Below are 21,444 nucleotides of genomic sequence, written 5' to 3'. Positions count from 1 at the left end.
ACCTAAAGAGGAATTTTATTGCACTGACGGGAGCCATTACATTCTAAAGCAGCACTGGTCCCCTAAAAAACAATGAATAAACTCGCCTCTCCGTGCAGATGCCCTGCTGAGAGCAACAGGGCACTGACACATGGACGAGAGAGCACTGGAGAGGTGACATCATCAATGTCTGTAAGTGTCTAAGAGAGGGTATCAAAGAGGATGAAGGCCGGCTCTTCTCGGCGGTGCCGTGCAACAGCACAAGAGCGAATGGGCAGAAACTGATGCACAGGAAGTTCCACCTGAACATGAGGAAGAACTTCTCTAAGTGTGCGGCTTCCCGCGCACCGAACGGATTCCACAGAGAGGCAGCGGAGTCTCCCTCACCGGAGACATTCAAGAACTGTCTGGACACAATCCTGGGCCATGTGCTCTGGGATGACCCTGCTGGAGCAGGAATATTGGACCCGACAACCCACTGTGGTCCCTTCCGACCTGACCCATCCAGTGCCACCCGGCCTCACCCCACCGCCGCCTCCCGACGGCCCGGGGGCCGGGGCACGGAGGCGCTGAGCCGCCCCCGGCCGGGCCCCGCTCCCCGTTCCGGGCTCTGCTCGGCCGCACGGCCCCACCAGCCCGACCCCGCCAGCCCCGCGGAGCCGCTGCGCTCCCGACCCCGGGACCGCGCTCTCGACCCCGGGACCGCGCCCCCGCCATGCCCAGGCCGCGACCCCTACGGAGCCCCGCGAGCAGCGCGGAGCGGCCCCAAGGCGGCCCCGCCGCTCCTCGGCGGGCAGCCCGGCACACCGAGCTCACCTGGCGCCCCCGCCGCCGCCGAGGCCAGCGCCGCCTGCAGCGCCCCGGCTCCGGAACAGGAAAGCGGTGGGAGGCGCTGCGGGCGGAAGCGCCGCCCGCCCGAGGGGAGCGACGGCATGAACGGAGCGGAGCCGGGGCCCGGCGGCGCCTCCCGGCCCGGCGCGGCCTCCCGGCGGCATTACCCGGCCCTGCCCGTGTGGGTGGTGGAGGACCACCAGGATGTGAGTGCCCCGCGCTGGGCTGCCGGGCGATGGGGACTCCCCCGGGTGGGGCATGGGGAGCGGTTTCGTTTGTTCTTGTTCATGTGAGTCTCTTGGTGAGTTGCTCCGCGGCGCGGATGGAAGCCAAGAGAAGTGCCCGGTGCGGTCACCGGCGGCCTCCCCGGGAGATGCGCTCTCCTGTCTTGTGTGCGGGTTCCCGGGCGCTTCCTTGGGAACGGCCCTCCTCTCCGCAGCCGCATACAAACCCTAAAGCTGCCTTCCCTTCCGCTGCTGAAACCTCAATGAACTTGAGCGCCCAGGTGACCTGATTTTCCTTCCCGATTCAGCGACTGAGCTACTTATTGCCATGATCGCATTTTGACATCTTTTAAAGCACTCATTGCCGAATGGTTTTTTGTCTTCTTTGTATCATTAGTTGCTGTGATTTAAAAGAGATAATACCTTAATACCTACGCTACCCTGCAGTTATAATTTGCTAGCTATTAGTGGGGTGCTTGGAAACTCAACCCTACCCAGTGTATGGCATATCAGCAGAAGATAAGTAAATATAATCCCATCCCAACTAGTAGATTGACTCTCACTTGACGAGAAATGTTAAAAATCTGGAGCTATGGTTTTTTTTCGTGGAGTCTTTGAAAAAGGGAGTGAAGGAGGAATTGCTTTTGAACTGCTGCATCTGGTTTTTCATGAGGTTTTTTATAATAGCATAAACTGAGGCTTTAATCCTAAAATAACAGATTCTTTACTAGATTCTTTGCAAAGATAAAATATTAATGTAGTAAATTTTATTAAAGACAATAATTTACAAATTTAAGTACTTTAATACAATTCATTTTTGCTAAGACTCAGTGAATATGTGATGCTGTGATAGCTGGTTTTTCATGGTAGCCAAGGACTTAGACTGTCACTGTGATAGGAATTCTGACATAATTCCTCTTAATGATCCTTCTTTGTTTTAGTCTCTATATTTCTGGTTTTAATTAGCTTAAAGTTCTATTAATACTATAAATTTAATTTAAAAAGTTTTCATTGTAGGAATGTGGATTAATTTGTCTATCTTGCGTAAAACATAAATGGCTTTTTGTCCCAAAGTGTAAGAACTTCACAGAAAATTTTATATCAGCCTTGCTGACAGTGATGTTCCTCCAGAGCAAGTTGTCAGTAGCTGCATCATGACTGATTAATACTAACAGCTGGGTTGAAGGAAATTTTGTTCTAATCCAAATCAGGAGAACTTGCAAGGTTAGAGAACTTACAAGTCTCTCTTGTCTCTTGCAATCGGTAGTTGTACTTACCTGAGGTAAAGCTTCAATTTTAATTGTAAATACTGTTTTTAATTGTAAATACTGGTTGTTTAGTAGGCCAGATTGCTTCTTTTTGACAAAGAAGTAAAAGCCATGGGCCAGGGAACCCATGTTGGTTTTAGTCTTATTTTATCTACTATTGCGATAATATACATATGTTTTATGGTTATGCCTATGCAGTGTGCAGGGGTTGTCATCTTAATCAGTTTTATGCCAAAAAAAGTAGCTCAGTTGCTGTGGTAATGCAGAGGTCAGACATAATTTTTGTTGCTTCTTACAGTCTTCACATTCCCTGTATAATAGGGCTGTGATTCACAATCCTTGTTGGATTTGCTCTGGTAGCCAAGGCAGTTGATGCCTTCTAACTGTGGAAGAGAGTCTGTGTACTGCAGCTCCAAGAGGAATCAGCCATCAGTTTTCTCATTTTTACCACCCTGTGCTATTGCAGTTCAGTGGTTTGCTATGCTGTAAATTGGTGAGTTGCCTCATCTGTTTTTCACACTTCTGAGTGAAGAACTTAAACAGGGAATAAAGTTGGGCAGTTGAGAAAGGTAGTCTCTGTTGCAAACAGTCACGGAGGGATTAGGAATTAATTCTTCAAGAGGAATAGGTTTAATGGTCAGCTAAAGTTTAAATCATGGTAGGGTCAGTTTTCAATCTGTATCAGTTAACTTATAAGGAGCAAACTGTTTTTATCTCCATAGCACCAGTGCATGGTGAGGAAGTTTTATATCATGGAGAAAGAAGGCAATGATCTGCAGAAGAGGAAAGGCATTCCTGGGTCTTAGTTGTAAATGGAAAAAAACCCTCAAACATCTAGGAATTGAGTTGAATGGCTAGTGAGAAGAGCTACTGCAAACAAGACTTCCTATAAAGAAGGAAACAGGGTGTAAAGCTGTGATTCTTCAGCAGTTTTTCATCTGGAACACTTGGACTTATAATGATTACTGTTCATGAGTTGTCTTGCCACTGGACTTATTTCCCATTTGTATTGTATTCTGTCTCCTCCCTCAAATCCAAATTCTAAAGGAATAAAAGTGGTACTGGTGGTTTTGCTGCTAAAGCTGTTGCATTTTTCAGCCCACTGGCTATCATTAAAATGTTTTTGTTTGTGTTGCTTTAGGTGCTGCCTTTCATCTATCGTGCCATTGGTTCAAAGCATCTTCCTGCCAGTAACATCAGTTTTGTTCATCTTGATTCCCATCCAGACCTTCTTATTCCTGTGAATATGCCTGCAGACACTGTATTTGACAAAGAAGCTCTTTTTAGGTATGTCCTGGGTACTGCATCAGAGTAGACTTTAATTCTTGCTGCCTTTGATTCACAATGGATATTGCTGTGACTGCCTAGGAAGGATGAACAAAAGAGATAAAAGTCAGATTCAAGTTGTATCTTCTGTCTTTTCACTTTTGCTGAAACTTTATTTTTTAATGGCAAAAGTTACCTTGCCTATCAAGCAATTTAAGATGTATGAGTTTGCTTTGCATATTGGCTCAACCGTGTATGATGGTGTTATCCCAAGTGGTTCCTCTGGGTAACAGGAAAGCACACTTGCATGCATGCTTTGTCTGAAAAGCTGTAGTTATGAAACAGTCTTTCTCTTGTCACACTGAAAAACTGACTTTGAGATTGAAATAGCACATCCTTTGTTGGCATGCTGAATATGTGAAGTAGAACAAGATGTTCCTCTTACAATCATAAAAACCACTATTTTCCCCCACCTAAGGTAGATAGGTAATAAGCCACTATGATCTCTGCTATTGTCTTGCTCTTCCTGTTTTAAAATAAATAAATGTTTATTTTAAAATAAATATTTTTAAATAAAATTTTAAAATAAATAAACAGTATTTCAAATACTGTTTGCATCAGTATTATGGTGATTTACAGCAATTACAAGCTGATGCATTTGATATACTTGAATCACCTTAGCCAGAGTCAATATTTTGTTCTCTTTATTGGATGAATAAAAGGTTTTGTGGACTCTATCACAAAATCATTTTATGCTTTGGGTTGGAAGGAACCTTAAAGATCATTTAGTTCCAACTGCCCTTCCATGGGCCAGGACACTTTCCACTAGACCAGGTTGCTTAGTCCCCATCCCACCTGGCCTTGAATGCTTCTGGCCATGGGTTACCTACAACTGTTTGGACAGCCTGGGTGGCGTGTCTCACCACACTCACAATGAAGAATTTCTTCCTAATATCTAATCTAAACACACACTCTTTCAGTGTAGACCCTTGTCCTATCACTGCTTGCCCTTGTAAAAAGTCCCTCTCCAGCTTTCTTGTAGTTCCTTTTGAGGTATTGGAAGGTACCATAAGGTCTCTGTGCAGCCTCCAGGCTGAACAACCCCAACGCTCTCAACCTGTCCTCACAGGAAAGGCATTCCAGCCCTCTGATCATCTTGGTGGCCTTCTCTGGACCATGTAATTGTTATGTGGGGGGCCCAGACCTGGATGCAGCACTCCAGGTGTGTGGTTTCACAAGAGCAGAATGAGGGGAAGAATCCCCTCCTGTGACCTGCTCATCATGCTTCTTTAGCTGCAGCCCAGGATACAGCTAGCATCATACACCTAAAAAATGGGGTCTTGATAATGAGGAAAGATGCTAATCCTGTGGATGTGGATTGACTCACTGTAATTATTGGGATGATATTTAAAATACACTTGGAGCAGTTTACAATAAAACAGTCTCATGAGGTCAGTTTGAAGTTATTTACAACAATGTTGATGATGTTCCTTGCATTTTCCTCTCATGTATCAAGAGATAAAGGGCATAGAATCACAGAGTCAGTAAGGTTGAAAAGGCCTCTAAGATTATTGAGCCCAGCCATTAACCTAACACTGCCAGATCCAGCACTAAGGAGTTTATAATCATAGTGCCATGCTAAGAGTGAAGCCAATTTCACTCTAGGTCTGAACTTTTTTATACCTACTACAGACATTCTTGGTTTGTCTTATGAATAAAGATTTCCCTCTTTTTCTTTCTTTGTTGATGTTACCCTTACATGGAGTACTAGTTTTAGATGATTTGCATGGGGGCCTTCAAGATGTGGAAGATGTTTGTGGTGTTCTTGACCATTTTTATTTGTAGGGAAAGTAACATTGCTATCTTCTGTCTTTCTCTACTGATTACAGTGAATTAAGTATTGAAAACTGGATTATGCCTGCTGTTTATGCTGGCCATATTTCTCAAGTAGTGTGGCTTCACCCTCGCTGGGCTCAGCAGATCTCGGAAGGGAAACACAGTTTTCTAGTTGGGAAAGATGTATCAACAACAACGATCAGGTAAATTGTCTGCTGACATATACTAGTAATATAAAAGCCATCTCTATAGCTTTTCACTGGAATTTTTTTGTTTTCTTGGATAAAGATGAACATTTAATTTGTATTTATAATTTCCTTAGAACCTAATGCAGTTACACTTGTATCAATTTAGTCTGTGGTCTAACTAGTAATATTGTTATTTGGTATCAGCCATGACTGTTTTTCTAGTATGGGGTGTGGTTTTTTGTTTGTTTGGAGTTTTTTTGGTTTTTGAAGTTGATCTAGTTAAGCCCTGAAACAGGCACTCAGATAGTGAATTCTCCATCATGTGATAAAGGACAATTCACCTGAGCAGCCTCACCTAGCTTTGAAGTCAGTTCTGCTTTGATCAGATGATTGACTAGAAACTTCCAGTTGTCTCTTTGAATCTTAATTATTCTGTGATTCAAGTTTGAATCAGAGCCCCTCATCACTCTGCAGGATGCAGTCCATAATAATTTTGCATTCACCATATTCACAGTGTTGGGATTTTGTGCAGCCTTAGGGGATATTTGCAAATCATGTCTCTTGTGAGCATAGCAAAATAAATCTTTTGAAGCAAGTTTAACGGAAAACAGCAGAGAAATGCTTTGTTTTACCACTTTAAATAAAACACTTAAAGCTCTACAATTCTGAATCTGAAGCCTAAAGGGAACCTAAATGATTTTTTTAAAATAGCTAGTGCTTTCTGTTACTTTAATCATGTAACCAATATATAGGAATAAGTCACGATAGTTGAGTAGCTCTCTCACTGGTGGCCTTAGCAGTCATGAAAACAACATTTCAGACTTCCTTTTGAAGACAGTTGGGTTCATTTTCTTCAAGGTTCTAGGCTTACCAAAACCATGAAGGAAGAAAGGGAAAGAGTTCTCATAAATACAAATGTCCTAAAATTTTGATGACAACAGATGGATAGGCAATAGATACAGCCTCATCATTTGTGGACACTAATGCACTATGAGCTCATGGTGAACCCTGCAGAATTTCTGGGAAGATGTGCTGTGATTGCCTAGTCAACAAGATGGGGTTGTAATCCAGCCCCTGACCTTGACAAACTGAGGATAATCCATCCACAAGACACTGGGGAACTGAACTTCAAATCTCTCCTGCTTAGGAAATGATTTGTCTTTGTGGTTGATTATGGTGATACCCTGTATTCAAATAAGGCCTTACCACAAGCCAGCAGTTCACACTTCTTAATCTTATTTGTAATTTGAGTTTATGATGATTAAGGCTTAATGTACTGCAATACAGGTTGAAAATCCTGTTCTTTAAATTTTCACTGTAAGCAGAAGTTTTAGTGTTGCTTTTGGTTGGTTAGTTGTTTTGTGGGATTTTTAAGTGGATTCAATTGATAGTTAGCTACTTATCCTCTAGTTACCATGTTTAGGGAATGCGTTGGGGGTAAAAAATAGTTAAATTCTACTTACAGATTCATAATACTGTACTTTCACTAAGTAAATATTTATGCATTTCAGGGCACTTTGCAAACCCAACTATCATAATTTTCCCAGAAAATTACAAAACAAGACAAAATATCCATAGCTTTGCAATCTTATGTGCCATAGTATCTTGTCAATTCTGGATGTTGTCTTCAAAATGCAATTCAATTTCAAATTAATCTTAGTAGCACATAAAGCATTATCTTTTTCTTATCCATTAAAACTTTGTAGGGCTATTATAATAAATATAGAGTGAATTTTAATATATTCCACAATAAAGAAGTAGAAAAAACTTTAATATAATTTAAACCTGAGGATTAAAAGAAATAATTTTGTCTACACAGTTTTATGGCTTTCATTAGCCATCAAACATCTATTCATTCTTCTCTGGGTCCCTAAAGTATAAAATGCTTTTTCCTATGCTCTTTGCCAAGATGTGTATTAACTGGGATTTATTGTCAATTGTAGGGTTACAGGCACAGATAATTACTTCTTAAGTGATGGTCTTTATGTTCCTGCTGATCAGCTGGAAAACCAGAAGCCTTTAAGTTTGCATGTCATTCTCATCAATCCTACTGAATCATCAAACAGCGGTGAAGGAAGTGGCGAAGTAGCATCTGCTAAAAGACTGAAGCTAAATACAGATGACACAGCAAGTGCCACTTCTGCCTCTTCAGTGGCTCCTTCTGACTTTGATCACATCACCCAGAGTGTGAAGAAAAAGGAAATGCAAAATGCAGGTGCCCTGAATGGGGCAGAAACTTTGGCAGAAGACTCAGCTTCAAGCCGTCTTAAAAACAGTGAATGCCCAATAAGGGACATTGCTAAAGATGTCTGCCAAGTACTGCAGAAGGGGGATGCATATGTTTTGGACATCGACTTAGATTTTTTTTCAGTTAAAAATCCATTTAAAGAAATGTACACACAGGTAAGTATGGAAATTGAGTAGCCTCGTACCACTCACCAAAGAGTCCCAGCCCCAATATTTATGTCTATGGAGAAACTCTCATCTAAGCTAAATTAGCAGATTAGCTGATCATGGTTAATGATTCATGGTAATATTTTGAAGAGGTATTTCCATTTTAAAGAAGTATTTCTAAGGGAATGTATGTGGTAAAAAATTTCAACCACCAAACAGGAGGAGTTTCTTACACTTGGTATCGATATTGAGTGTATGTTCAAACTCAGGGATATACTCAACTTCTGCTTTTTGCTTGGGACATAAAAGCTATGCTTGGGTTCCCAGAGATTACCTTCCAAATACCCGCAGCAAGATTCATCGGGGGAGATGATAGCCTTTGTCATTTTTTACCCTCTATAACCTGTGCTGAGAAAGCCATGATGGTATCAGGAGACGGCCTTTCAAAAGGCACAGTAGTGTTGATTATCCAAAGAGTGGTAGCTTGTCCTAATGAAAAGCTGTTATTCTCATTATTGAGAATTTTGTCTGCCATACTAGAGTAGGGAAATGATCTTTTATTGAAGGCTTTGAGGATTGGTTTTCTCATTTGAAGAGTCATTTTCTTACTGTTTTTTTCTTTTTCAAAGACAGAATATGAGCTTTTGCAAGAGTTGTACAATTTCAAGAAGCCACATAAAAATGCAACAGAGGTATGATGCTTCCTTGTGGAACGTATGAAGGAATGATTCTTTTTATTTACCCAATGAAAATGAGTTACGACAACAGGAAGGAACCTATCAAAGGTGCTTAATGAAGTGGTCTCACATTAAGCTATGCAGCCAAATGCTAATCAGCAGCATCTTAGAATTTTTTTTCTATTAAATGTTTTGATTGAATATGTGAATTGCATAAATATTTAGTAAGAGTGTCAAAAATTGTTTCTGTAAACAAAACGGTAATTGGCATGGAAGGAATGAAAACCTAATAAGTCACCAGCAAACTTGTTCTTTTTATGGTTTAACTGGGTTTAGGTGGGGTGTTTCTTTTTTGGTTTTTTGGTGGCTGGTTCTTTTTTTTTATACCTCCCTCCAGGCTCTCCCGTTCCTTCCCTTGTTGTTCTTTCATGATTGTCAGAGCTGTGATGAATGTGTAACTGGTATTTTACCTTTTTGTTCAGTTGTGGAAAGGATGGTATTATGCTGTACTTTAAGTCCTGCAAAAAAGTACTGTAATGTACTTTTCATTTTATGTGCTGTGTGCTTCTAAAACATGGAAATACAGGCTTTCATAATCTCATCTGAACACTAATACTGAGAGATTCAGCACATTTAATTATCACAAATAAATGAAACCTAATTAATATGTGTGAATAAAGAAATGAAGATATGTTGAATATTGGCAGATAGATTTTTATGTTTCTTAGTTAATCAGGAATAAAAACAGATACATATTTAAAAGGTGGCTTTTTAAAATTTGTAGTGGGAAAACCAGGACAAAGTGAGATGATTTATTCTGAAGGTATAACACTTTCTGCAGGCATTTGTTATGATCCTCTTGAAAAGATGTGCTGTAGGAATGAATCAGTTGTTTCTGATTCCCCACTTCCAGTAGATCAATCATTACAGAAATTAAATCATAGGTTAAGTCATGATGTTCTTAGCTCTTTTTTTTCCTAACATACTTTTGTTTATGCTTATTTAAAGGAAGACTTGCTGGATTGTGTGGAAAACCGCGTTCATCAGCTGGAAGATCTGGAAGCAGCATTTGCGGATTTGTGTGACACTGATGACGAAGAAACCCTACAGAAATGGGCTTCATATCCTGGGTAGGAGGTTTCTAAGAGGCCTAAATTGCAAATAGAAGTTTGAGAACTGATTAGTCCAGCATTTTGATAACAGAGAAGGAAAGGATCTCTGCAAGTATACGCTTTTTTCTTTAGTCCTAGAGGAGAAAGAAACAAAACAAAAGGAAAGGCAGTCTACTGTCTTCAGTACTATTGTAAGCTTTGGAAGCTCAGTCTTGTACAGATCCATGCAAGTTTTATTGTCTATGGATGGAGGCATATTTGGTGACTAAAACCTTGGTCATCAATGTGCAGCACAACTCTCAAAAAAGGCAACAAACCGAGGAGGACATGGAGAAGCAGTTCTTTGGTGCTCCCAAAGGTTCTGCTTTCTTTGGAAAAATGGAAAGTAATGGAACTGTACCTGAGCAAGTCTCCATTAAACATCTGAACCTGCATCACTCTGCTTTTAAACTAGATGTTTTCACATGAAAAGTTTTCAGGTGAAAAAAGACAGGGAAAGTCTGAGCTTTTCCTTCATAGGAAAATCACTCATTTTCCACATCAAATGCAGCAGTTACTGTACAACCTCTGTAACAACAGTGACAAGAAGTGTCTCCTATAAAGTTCATAAGACTTTTCAGCTGCAACAGCTTCTCTGCAGATATACCCTAAAAGAAGCACAAGGAAGATTTGCCAGAGGCAGGTATAAATATAGGGACTTTATAAGAAAGACCTGGTGAAACAGTACAATAATACTGATAATTTCTATTTTTGCAAGTGCAAGATGACAGAGGAGCAAATTTCCTTTTCAAATCCTAGGCCATCATTTCTACTTCCTTCTTTTTTCCTCACCTTTTTTTTTTTCCTAGCCATTTAAGGTATATAAATGTTTCCAACTGTTTGTAAAAAATTTTGGTTTTGTTTTAACTCCAGGATGAAGCCACTTGTTCAACTAGTTCACAGTTTGAAAACCAGGATGGAAAGCCCAGACTATGAAATGGTAGGTGACAAAAGCAGAAAGCAGACAGATGTCAAAAGCATAGCTTCAGCAGAGAGGGAGAGAGTCATACTTCCTTTCAGACTTGCTTCTGAATTCAGAATTTCCTCTGATTTTGGTAATTTTCCTCAGGTTTTATGTCTTATTACTTAGACCAGGTTTTCCTTTCAAAGCTGCTAAAATTTTAGTCTGCTTGTCTGTCTATATTTAGGGAACTTTAGTGTGATCTCCCAGGACTGTGATGTCTTGGGCTGCATCCTGTGAATGGAGGCTAAATTTCACCAGTCTGTTGGTTTCCTTTGTAGAACTTAAAATAAGGTACCTATTTATAACGTATCACAGCTATATCATCTTCAAGGGCTGCAGCATACTCTGAATTCATAAAAAGAGTTACAGTGTACTGGAGATAACAATCCATACAACCTCCAGAATTTTACTTGTTTAAAGAACAAGCTGGGGGGAAAACCCCCCTGTGTGAAGAGGTACAAGTTACTTGACGGGCTAGGGATGGTATCCTTAAGACTTTCTACATGCATAAGTATATCAATAATTCATCAACAGAAATGAAATCTCTCCTTAATTTACCCACAGGTCCATCAAGCTGGTCTGACCTGTGATTATGTGGAGCTTCCTCACCATGTTAGCACTGAAGACGAGATCGAAGGCCTCATACAATCCATTAAAGTTCTACTGACAGATCTGCCCAAGCCCACACTGGTGACAGTTGCTCGGTAAGACTGCTCAGATATTTTCACTTCAAAATGTCCGGACTATGCTTATGAAGCTAAATGATCCTGTCAGCATAGCACTAGTTCTTTTAAAGTGGAAGCCTGACAGTGCTTCAGCACAGGTTATATAAGGGCTGTGTTGAGGCCTTGTGTATGTTGGGATTGATAGCTGTCACTGGAGTTCATACATCTCTATTTGTGTTACTTGAGCTAATTAGGGCAAAGGTGGCTTGGGCTGAAATCCCACCTTCCTTACTCTCTTACTCTAGGGTTTGTTGTACTACAGATAGGATTTCTTTTTTTCAGTGAAACTTTTGTTGGAATGAGTTTTCATCTAGTAGACTAAAAGGCATTTATATTCTTCAAAGTTCTAGTAAAACTTTATTATGGGGTAAAAGTTAGGCTTCCAGAACTGTAAAGGTTTTATTTAGAATAACAGAATGGAGTTTGAAGCCAGAGACCTGGGAGAACCAAAGAACTGGCCTGAAAAAATCTAATTTGAATACCACAGTGTGCCTCTTGACAAAATATTGACATTTAATCAGTCAGAAATATTAATTGTGCTCTTAAAGCGCCAGCAACAATAGCAGAAGCTGATATGAAACTGGTTTTGGCAACAAGAACTAGTATGGCTAATGCCTGCAAAAAAATAAACTCTATTCCCTGGGCCAATTGCAGGGTTATTATCCACTGCTGTGGAGAAACCAGAATCATCTCTGTAGATCTTAACAGATAAAAAATTCAGGAAACCAGTTTTTACTTGTATCTGTTTGAAGTTCATTAATAGATACTGTAAAAAATGCTATATGCTGTGTATTGTGAAGATGTTTTTCAAATTTTCCTGCCTACTTTACCAGTAGCATTTCAATTTCTTAATCTAAATTTTCTATGTGTCCTTTAATTATTTAATTTCCTTGACCTTTGATTGCCAGGGTGTTCTGTACCAGTTTCAGGAAGAAAGTAGAACAGGAAAGATTAGATCATGTTCCTGATCTGCTGCAGACTTTCTATTAAACTTAACATGTAGTGCTAAGAAGCACAGCACTATGCTTCAAAGGGATACTGGGAGGCCAAACTTGCTACAGTTTGAAAGAAGCTTCAGCCTCACCACAGGGCATTACAGGGTTATGGTTGTGATATCTGTATGATATCTGTATTCTCATGCTTTTTTTCTTTTTTTTTTTTACAGATCAAGTTTGGATGACTACTGCCCTTCAGAGCAGGTTGACATCATTCAAGAGAAGGTTCTCGATTTACTACGTTCAGTGTATGGCTCATTGGATGTGCACTTTGATTACTCAAGCACTTCATCTTCTTCCTGACCTTTCTTTGTGTGTTGCTGTCTAGTGCAGAGGATTATTTTAAATTGTTCATTAGCTGTGATTGCAAGGGGAAGACTGCTGTTATTTCAGCAGGTGGCACTAGAACCCAAGCTGACCAAGCTAGGGTTTGAGTTGCATTGCTTTCTCCACATCGGCTGCATCTGAACTGTTACCTGTTTGGCTTTGTTCAGATTAGTGCTGCAATTCTTATTTTTAATGTTTTGTTTCGTGAAATTGGTGCAAGAGAAACGACTTTTTGTCTATAAATTGAGGGGTTATGTCCCATTTCTTTGTGTCTGTAAAAGAAATAAAATACATAATTTCTTAAAATGTTTTTCTATTATGTATGTTTTTTTGTAATTTGGTAACAGATTTGCTCCTGAGTTGTATTATGTCTTTTAAAAACTGGTTTTAAAAATGCCCTTAAAATTGTTGGTCTTTGTAGTGATCTTTCCTCTCTGTTGTGCTGGGATGACCCTCTCATTTCTCTGGAGCAGCTCATAGCTTCTGGCCCATCCATAGAATTTCATTTATGTTTATTTTCTGTTTCACTAATGTCTTATTTTGCCTTAGAGTATTTTATTGGTGGCTTAGATAATATCCCTAATGTACAGACATTGGGCTTGGTATTTTCATTTTTACATTATTTTGAGGATAAAAAGTATGTGTGCATGTGCATGCTTTTATGTTTTAAATCCTGTAAGGAATTGATGGCTTCTTCAGAAACAAAGATTTTGCTTCTCTGAAGTCAGCAGCAAAACATTCTGTTCCAGGTTTTCACTCATTTGGGTATTGCTATTTAGGAAATAACAGTTTCAGAACTACTTAACTTAGAAATCAATATACTTATAGAGAAAACTGGCACTTTCAGAGGAAAAAAACCCACAGCATTTATTGGGAATGAAACTGAAACAGGAAAATGCTACCTAGAATATGGTCTTTTATTATGAATAAATTTTGCTTGTAGTTTCTTCTGAAATAATGGAGTTCATTTGCTAACTTTGCTTTACAAAGACTTTGTGCACTTTTAGAGTTTTTTACTACTTCTGTTGTTGGTAAAAAAGACTATATTATAGACTGTAAATATATCATTCCTTTAAAATATTTGCTCTAGTAGAATAAATTCCATGACCATGGATCCATTTTCTTTGTGGCTTTGTGATGCGTCTGTCACAAGGAGCCTTGGAGCCAATATCCTTAATACTTCATCAATTATAAACAGCCATACATTGCATGCAGCATTGAAGTGCAATCAGGTTATATGCTGCTTGTGGAAAGATTGGGTTTTTTTAAAGTCATGGTGGGCTTTTCATAAGGTTGTAGAAAACAAAAAACCCATGTGGGGCATGGCTGAGCCCCTCTTGGGTGGGCAGGTGCGAACCTGTTTTCCTTGGGCAAAGCCAGGGCAAGGGAGGGCAAAATGCTGGTGGCAGCCAGGGCTGAGGGATCCAAGTGGGGGAACTTTTAGTATGGACCAAACCCAACAGTGCCTGCATCTCTGCCTGGATGCTGCTCTGGGGTGCCTTGTTTGGTGAGGTAACAAAATTAAACTTACTTCCTTGCATTTTATCTGTGGTCTTGTGGTTGTTCCTGTGCCCTGCCTATGCTGGTTCATGCACATGTGTTCACAGTTTTGCAGGATCAAAATAACATCCTGAATTGTCTATTTGTTTTCCAAGTTAATTAAGAAATCTATCTTTCAAGCATAGTTTTTGTTTATGAATGTCAAATTGTTATCATCTGAAATATCTGACTAACACAGACAGTGTATGTGCCAGAAAACTCCAGTCTCACATAATAACAAAACATTAATTTCTACATTAAGGACATTTGCAAGGTTGTTTTTTACTTTGATGAAAAGTAATCAAGCCAAGTCAGAAACAAGTGTCTCTTATTTCTTTCTTTTGCCCTATAGGGCTTCTTTATTAACCAGATGCACAAATCCTCCTTTCTCTGTATCTGCCTCATTTTCCTCTCAGATTATTTCAGAATAGTGTATTATGCAGAACAAAACAGTGAAATCACAGTGCATAACTCCTCTAATCAGTGCTGCAAGGATGGGACATGAAGGCCCATTAGAAATAAACCCACCTGAGGATATTAGCATAGCAGCACTGTCTAAGTCAGCAGCTTCATATTGGCTCTTGTGTCTAGATGCCTCTGCCTGCCCTACTGCTCTCTTTGGCAGCACAGGATGCCCACACTGGAGGGCATTTGCAGATATTCCTCAGTGGTAGAGATAGTTCTGTTGTAATAGTGGCTCAGCTTCCAAGATGCACCATCACCCTGAGCAGCCACACACGCACATTTGGTGCAGAATGAAATAGGGCCTTAAACCAGATATGCTGAGCAGCCTCTGCCTTCCCTGTGCATCGTCAGCTCTGCACCCCAGCTGCACTGTGGATTACCAGCTTGTCACTTTGGAACAAAGTGAGCTTTTCCAAGAAGAATGAACAGGGGATGAGTCAGATGGTGGAGGTTACTGTGTTCTCTGTTACCATTTCTTCCCCTCCTTGAGGCTTCTGTCTCAGTGTCTGTGGCAGCTCTGTCCCTTCCTGTCTATTGGTAATGATGCTGTGAGTCAGTCGCCCTGGCCTTGGTCAGAGCTGGACTGTGGGGGCTGAAGAGTCAACTCCATAAATATCTTCTTTCTGCTGCTACTGAGGAAGAAGAAGATATTTCTCCAGCAAGATGAGTCTTGAGGGATGAGACCCTTCGCTGGAGGTATCTAAAAGATCTGCATATATGGCACTTAGGGCTATGGTTTAGTGGTGAACTTGGCAGTGCAGGGTTAATGATTTGACTCAATGATCTTAGAGGTATTTTCCAATCTAAACAGTTCTATAGCAATTTCTAGGAGACCCAGAATATGGGTCCTTTCTCCTTATCCAAGGAACAGCACTGGAAGGTCCCCTCCTGTCCTGTTTGATGGCCCCTCTTGTCCCCATCAGTGCCACAAACCCTTTGTAAGTCCCAACCCCATTCTCAGGAGGAAGGATGAAAAACATTCATTTTCTGCCTTCAGCTTCAATGTCTCTTGCAAGAGGAAATCTGTCCTCACAGCAGAGGTGCAGCTCCCACCCCCAGTGTAGATAGTCAGGAACCCAGTAAACGCAGTCCCAGCTCCTACTTTGGCACAAATTCCCTCACCGTCATCAGGTTCAGCCACAGACCAGTCCTGGGAGAGAGGCAGAGTGGCTTAGTTTTACAATGACCCCAAGGGAGAATCATATCAGCCTCCCAAAGCTAGTTTTAATCCTTACTTGCCTTTGAGGCTGTAGACCCACTGTCTGCCCTGCTTTTCTGTCGCAAGCACAGCTCTGGAAGGTGATGGGTCCCTTCACTGGTGCTCACTTCCCTACAGACTTAAAGGGACTCCCAACTCCTCCCTCTCTCAAGTGAAGGAGCTCTCATCTGCAAAGGAAAGCTTTACACACTGTAGTCCCAAGCATTCAAGAAGTGGCTCTGGTCTGAATTTTTGTCTGGTTTTGTGTAGTGGTTGGGTATTATTTTTACAGTTTTATTGCAATTTCCTTTGAGCTTGAATTATTTCAAACAGGGGTACTTACCCTCTCAAGGAAGGAGCCATCTTACTGGAGAGAGAAAAATCATTCCAGCCTTCCCTTGCAAAATGCTAGTTATGTATTTTCAACAGCTTCCATGAATGTCCTGATGGTTTTGCACATCTTCTACCACAGGGGATTGCACTGTCTGCTGGGCCGCATTCTTAGGGATTTCATGCCTTTAACAGAAGTGTTAGCATGCTGTTTTACTCAAGGTCCTTGCCAAAACAAATAAGTACTAATTTGTGTTTGTCTTTCACTGCTTTACAGAATGAGGTCGATTGCAAACTTAGGGCTGGGTCTCCCAAAACAAGGCTAAAATATGTCCGTCTCTTGCCTGCCCTAGGCAGTACTAAATCTTATATTTATTTATTGTATGATGTCACAATGTACAGTCAATAAATATCTCCCAGCAGAGTTACTAATACAAATATTATACTGAATATCGCTGTACTACATTATTTTCTAGTGTTTATGTCCTTTGTACTCTGCTTGCTACCCAGCATCTCTTCCAGCATTTCTTGTAATTGCTTCTAAACATGCTTTGGACAACACAAATTTGATAAGACTCCAAGGCATACAAAAGCCTTCTGGAACACTGTGCCCTGCACCAGGTGGTCCTTCCCTGCTGCTTGATTTTGCTCAGCTCTGAATACTAATGGTCAAGCTAACTTAAATCCCTGACTTTAATGTATCAAAGCCCACCTTGGGACTTTCTTCTTTTTACTTCATCTTTATTTATTTTCTCACTCTAAGTACAAGTCACCAGCTACCCAATTCCTACTGACACTAAATGTCTGATATCATTTGTGTAATTCCAGTTGCCCAGACTCAGATGCCCTTGTTCCAGTAAGATCACTAGCTTCTCTGAGTTACTCCCTACCTTAGCTCCAGGCCAGTCATTAAAATGAGATCTGGGTGATCCTCCTCAGTAAATCCTGATTTTTTTTTTTAAGTGGCATTTTAGGTAAGTCTGTAACTAAAGTCAGAATATGGATGCACTTTTGTTTCTGTACCTCTTGGTGCTCTTTTATTTAAATTAATATGGCACTGCTCAAACCTAGCTCATAAAAGTTCCTTAGAAGTACAAGTCTAAAGAGGGTGCACTAGTGACTTCCATTTCCCAGATAGTCCAAAAGTGTTAGTGAATGTAACAATATCATGTCAGACGGAAATACTTCACTGATAAGGCTTTTAGTTTCCTTGTTTATAAGTTGCAGTAATAGAAATACATTTGTGAAATACATTTGTAAAATACATACGGTACTCTGGTTCTTACAGGAAATTTGACAGAATGAAATCTGCAGATTAAAAGTTCTGCCTTTGATAAGGTTATGGATGCTGCTTCTTTTCTAATAAGTCACTCCATGTATCATTAGACAGTACAGGAATCCAGAAATAGTTCCCTTTTCTCCCTGTTTCTCAGATTTCAAGGAGGCTACCAATTCTAGTAACAAAACTCTATTCCCTCCCGTCCCAGCTACTCATTCTTGGATTTTTTAGATCTACTTCCTTGCCTTGGTTCTCTCCTTTTTTCCTTCTAAGCCTTTAATTCTTGTGCTATTTTCTCACTCTAGACAGCAGATCAATACTAAACTTTAAAAACACATAAGGCACAGAACACTTCTATGCCCTGAATGCCTCATTCTTTAAACCATAACCTTGTGCACAATGCAGAGCAAGTGACACTAAAATCATCAACAGGAAATCTTACTAAGAACTATTTATACAGCCATGCTGCTCAAGCCTGTTGCCAAAATATCCTCATAATTAGGTCCAACAGCTGAAATGAAGGACAATTCAGTGAACAAAATACCAGGGACTGGCCTCATGGAGAAGAAACACTTTTGAAGCACTGAATGCTATTGGGGATGAATTCCCACTATTATTTATTTTTGCTGCTGCCTGTGATTCATCAGGTTTCTAAGGAAATCCTGGTAAATGCCAGCCACAGGCCAATAAATGTTTGAAATGGGACTGGAAACAGAAGAGAGTCTGATCACTTTAAGATTTTTTAGGAGAAAATTCCAAATATAAATGTGATCTATAATCCCTTTCTTTTGTGTCTTACATCTTTTCCCAACCTGCCAAAGATACTTCCTCAAATTTCCATTTCTCCCTTTTGTAGTTTGCAGTCTTATTTTTGGTGCCTAATTTTATAATTAATAATTTGTAATAATTGTTTAGGTAACTAGAAAAATTCACCTCTTCTTTGATTCACCAGCAATAATGAAACATTGGCATTTTTATCTGTAATTTTATTAATCTATAAAAATATTTCATACTGGGTCGGTCAACATTGTTTATGTTTTAAATGTATATGCTTCAATGTGGAGCCTAATTTTTTGTATGATTAAAGCAATGTATGAATATAAGTATTTTCATCTCAAAATTTTAATATATTAATTGAAATAAGATCAAAATGTTACAACTTGCATACTTCAGAAGAAAAATAAATTTAAAAAAAAATATCCTAGCAGTAGCTAGGATATATAAGAATAAGAGTATGCCTGGGGCAGCTGACCTGAAAAGGCCAAAGGGCTATTTCATAACACTGAATGTCATGCCTAGGATATAAACTGGAGGAGTTACACAGAAAGGAGTCTGACTATGCTCGGGGACAGGCTGGGTATCAGCAAGCAGGTGCTGAGCAATTGGATTGTGTATAATTTGTTTCAATTGGGTTTTAGCTCGCCCTCTTCCTCTCCCTTAGTATTATTGTTGTTGTCATGATCATTATTATTATCATCATTAAATTATCCTTTGTTATAATTATTAAACTGTTCTTATCTCAACACAGGATTTAATTTTTTTTTCCAGACTCTCCTTCCCATCCTGTCATGGGCAAATGGCAGCACATTAGATATACAAAGAAAATTATCATTGTATTGTATGGCATATTACTAATCAATTAAGACAAGTAAATATGCAATTTAACTTGTAAACCTAGGGTAGGTATGACAAGTATGTCACCAATGTCCTTAGATAGTTGGCCATAGAAAACATTTTAAAGAGTTATCAACAGCTCATTGCTCTCCGATCCTAGAAGAATCTGTAGCTAAATTCCATAGCTGGAATCTGTACAATGCAATCCCTGATGAGTACATCAGTGTGTACCTGCAACTGTACTTACCATCTGTAATGATACAGTGCACAGCAGTGCATCTTTTATTAAGACTAATTTTAAACATACATCAATCTTCATCAACCTATACTTCACTGAACCTTCACAATCACAGTGAGTGTTCCACTGAGTAAAGGAAAAAAGGAAGAGGGAAATGTAATTCCATTATTTATCATGTTTGTTACTAGAAAATGTTTGTATCTGTGGTTCTTTGTATTTGTGATTTAGCAGTGAAAACACAGGATCTAGAAAGTTGTTTGTGAAAGATGACGACTAAGTGCCTTTGACATTATCTCAAATTTGTTTATGCTGTTAGAGTTCTCCCCATGGCCACTAGGACCAATGCTGTGGCTATGCTTTGATGGTACAATTTTGATTTTCAGAATTATGTATTTCCTGAGGCTGGAATAATACTAGATGCAATCAGTCTGCTGGTAAAGGTCAAGTTGTATACGTATTTCTTTTTAAACAATGATAGCTATAGAGAGGGAAAACATATTTGTTTTCTTTAGATTATAAGAATGTAAAATGAAACACAAAGTGAAAACAATGTGTTGTTTGTATTTGGCACGTTGGGAAAACTGATTTTCCAGTTGCAAAGCATAAGCCTGAGGAGAAATTTCTGGACAAAACAATTTTCTATGTTTTCCCAGGAGCAAGAATTCAATGTAGTCACACACACAAGTCACATTGATACTTGATGAGGCAGAAAAACAATCCCAGTTTTAGTCTGGAAGCTTTAATTACATCATAAACTGAGGAAGATTTCAGGACAACAAAAGATGTTGTTGGTGATTCTCCAGTCCTGGAAGGAAAAGACAATGACGGACCTACTTACCTGCCCGGTGTAATAAACCATCATGTGAAAGGATGTGAATGAACACTTTAAACCCTATTCATCCATAGACGGAAGACCAAGAGAAACAATTTGGTCTGTAGCAGAGCTAGAGAAGTTCTCAAAATGTGTAGCCTTCTAAAGGAATGAAACATCTATCACCGCCATATGGTGGGACTGTGTGTGACTATTGTTCTCCATCTTCCCTTTCCCCAGATGAGTGCTGGCTGGTCCTTTTGATCTTCTTCCAGTAAATTCTGGAGTGGATTAGCAGAGGTAAAAGGGAAATTCATGGATCAGCAAATCCGAGTATTTTGGAACCAAAGACAGCTCCAGAATATCTGCAGCAGGAAAACACAGCTAAGGTCAAGATCAGCAACAACACAGGCAATGGACATAGCTGTTCTCTGAAACACAGGTTGCCCAAGATAAGATATTTCCATGCAACACCGAGCCTGTGAAAAATACATGCCTTGATGACACTTATCTGTGAATATACTTTTACTAGGTTTGGAGGTTTTCCTAACAATTGGAAAGATAGATGATAGAAAAAAATGTGAGCTCTTAACACAGTGTTTTCCAGGTAATCTGAAATTGATGAGTTTCACATTGCTGGAGATTGAGAATAAATTGTCTGACAGTCTGAGAAGAATCTTGGGCTTTTTAGCAACAGCAGCAGCAAAGGCAAAACCATCTGAATCAGCCCTTTACTGAAGACAAGCTATTTTCTATGGGTTAAATGAAGATCATGACCAGCATGATCCTTTTGCAAATTGAGCCTTTTTTTTACTTTAGAAGACTATTTCATTGGCAAATAAAACAGCTGCTAAAGGTTGTCTCACCAATTTGCCTTGCAAAGTGAAACCTGGAACTTCAAGAATTTAAAAGGGCTGGACATTGCCTCCTACAAAATTAAGTAATCAGTAATATGTATGTACAGCAAATTTCATTTCCACTAGTTTTTAATTGCACACTGAGACAAAACTTAGGAAGAGATCACCAAAAAAACCCCAAAAAACAACAATCTTTTTTTTTATTCTCCTGGAATATTAAATTGTTGTGCTAACTTATGTCAGGCTTTCCTCTTTCAGCCATCTGCAAGCTTCTAGATCTCTAAATAA

The 21,444-nt window shown here is 39.7% G+C and overlaps 2 protein-coding genes across 2 annotated transcripts in view; one reads left to right on the top strand and one right to left on the bottom strand.

Moving 5' to 3' along the window:
- DROSHA (drosha ribonuclease III) overlaps nucleotides 1–859 on the bottom strand; it is a 74,252-nt gene extending 73,393 nt beyond the window's left edge. Inside the window, exon 1 of the mRNA XM_071453586.1 lies at nucleotides 796–859. The gene's annotated coding sequence lies outside the window, so the exon portion shown is untranslated. The remainder of the gene's footprint in view (nucleotides 1–795) is intronic.
- Nucleotides 860–13,937, top strand: CUNH5orf22 (chromosome unknown C5orf22 homolog). The gene is made up of 9 exons (XM_071453602.1): nucleotides 860–1,016; nucleotides 3,444–3,589; nucleotides 5,458–5,607; nucleotides 7,536–7,995; nucleotides 8,616–8,678; nucleotides 9,672–9,793; nucleotides 10,688–10,754; nucleotides 11,343–11,482; nucleotides 12,669–13,937. The coding sequence occupies exons 1-9, from the start codon at nucleotides 912–914 to the stop codon at nucleotides 12,799–12,801; spliced, it is 1,386 nt and encodes a 461-aa protein (XP_071309703.1). The 5' UTR covers nucleotides 860–911; the 3' UTR covers nucleotides 12,802–13,937.
- The last annotated feature ends 7,507 nt before the right edge of the window (nucleotides 13,938–21,444 follow it).

Source organism: Agelaius tricolor, unplaced genomic scaffold (genome assembly GCF_023055355.1).
Source record: "Agelaius tricolor isolate 1412-34295 unplaced genomic scaffold, bAgeTri1.0.p SCAF_2, whole genome shotgun sequence".
Lineage (NCBI taxonomy): Eukaryota > Metazoa > Chordata > Aves > Passeriformes > Icteridae > Agelaius > Agelaius tricolor.
This window is presented reverse-complemented; position numbering and strand designations above follow the sequence as displayed.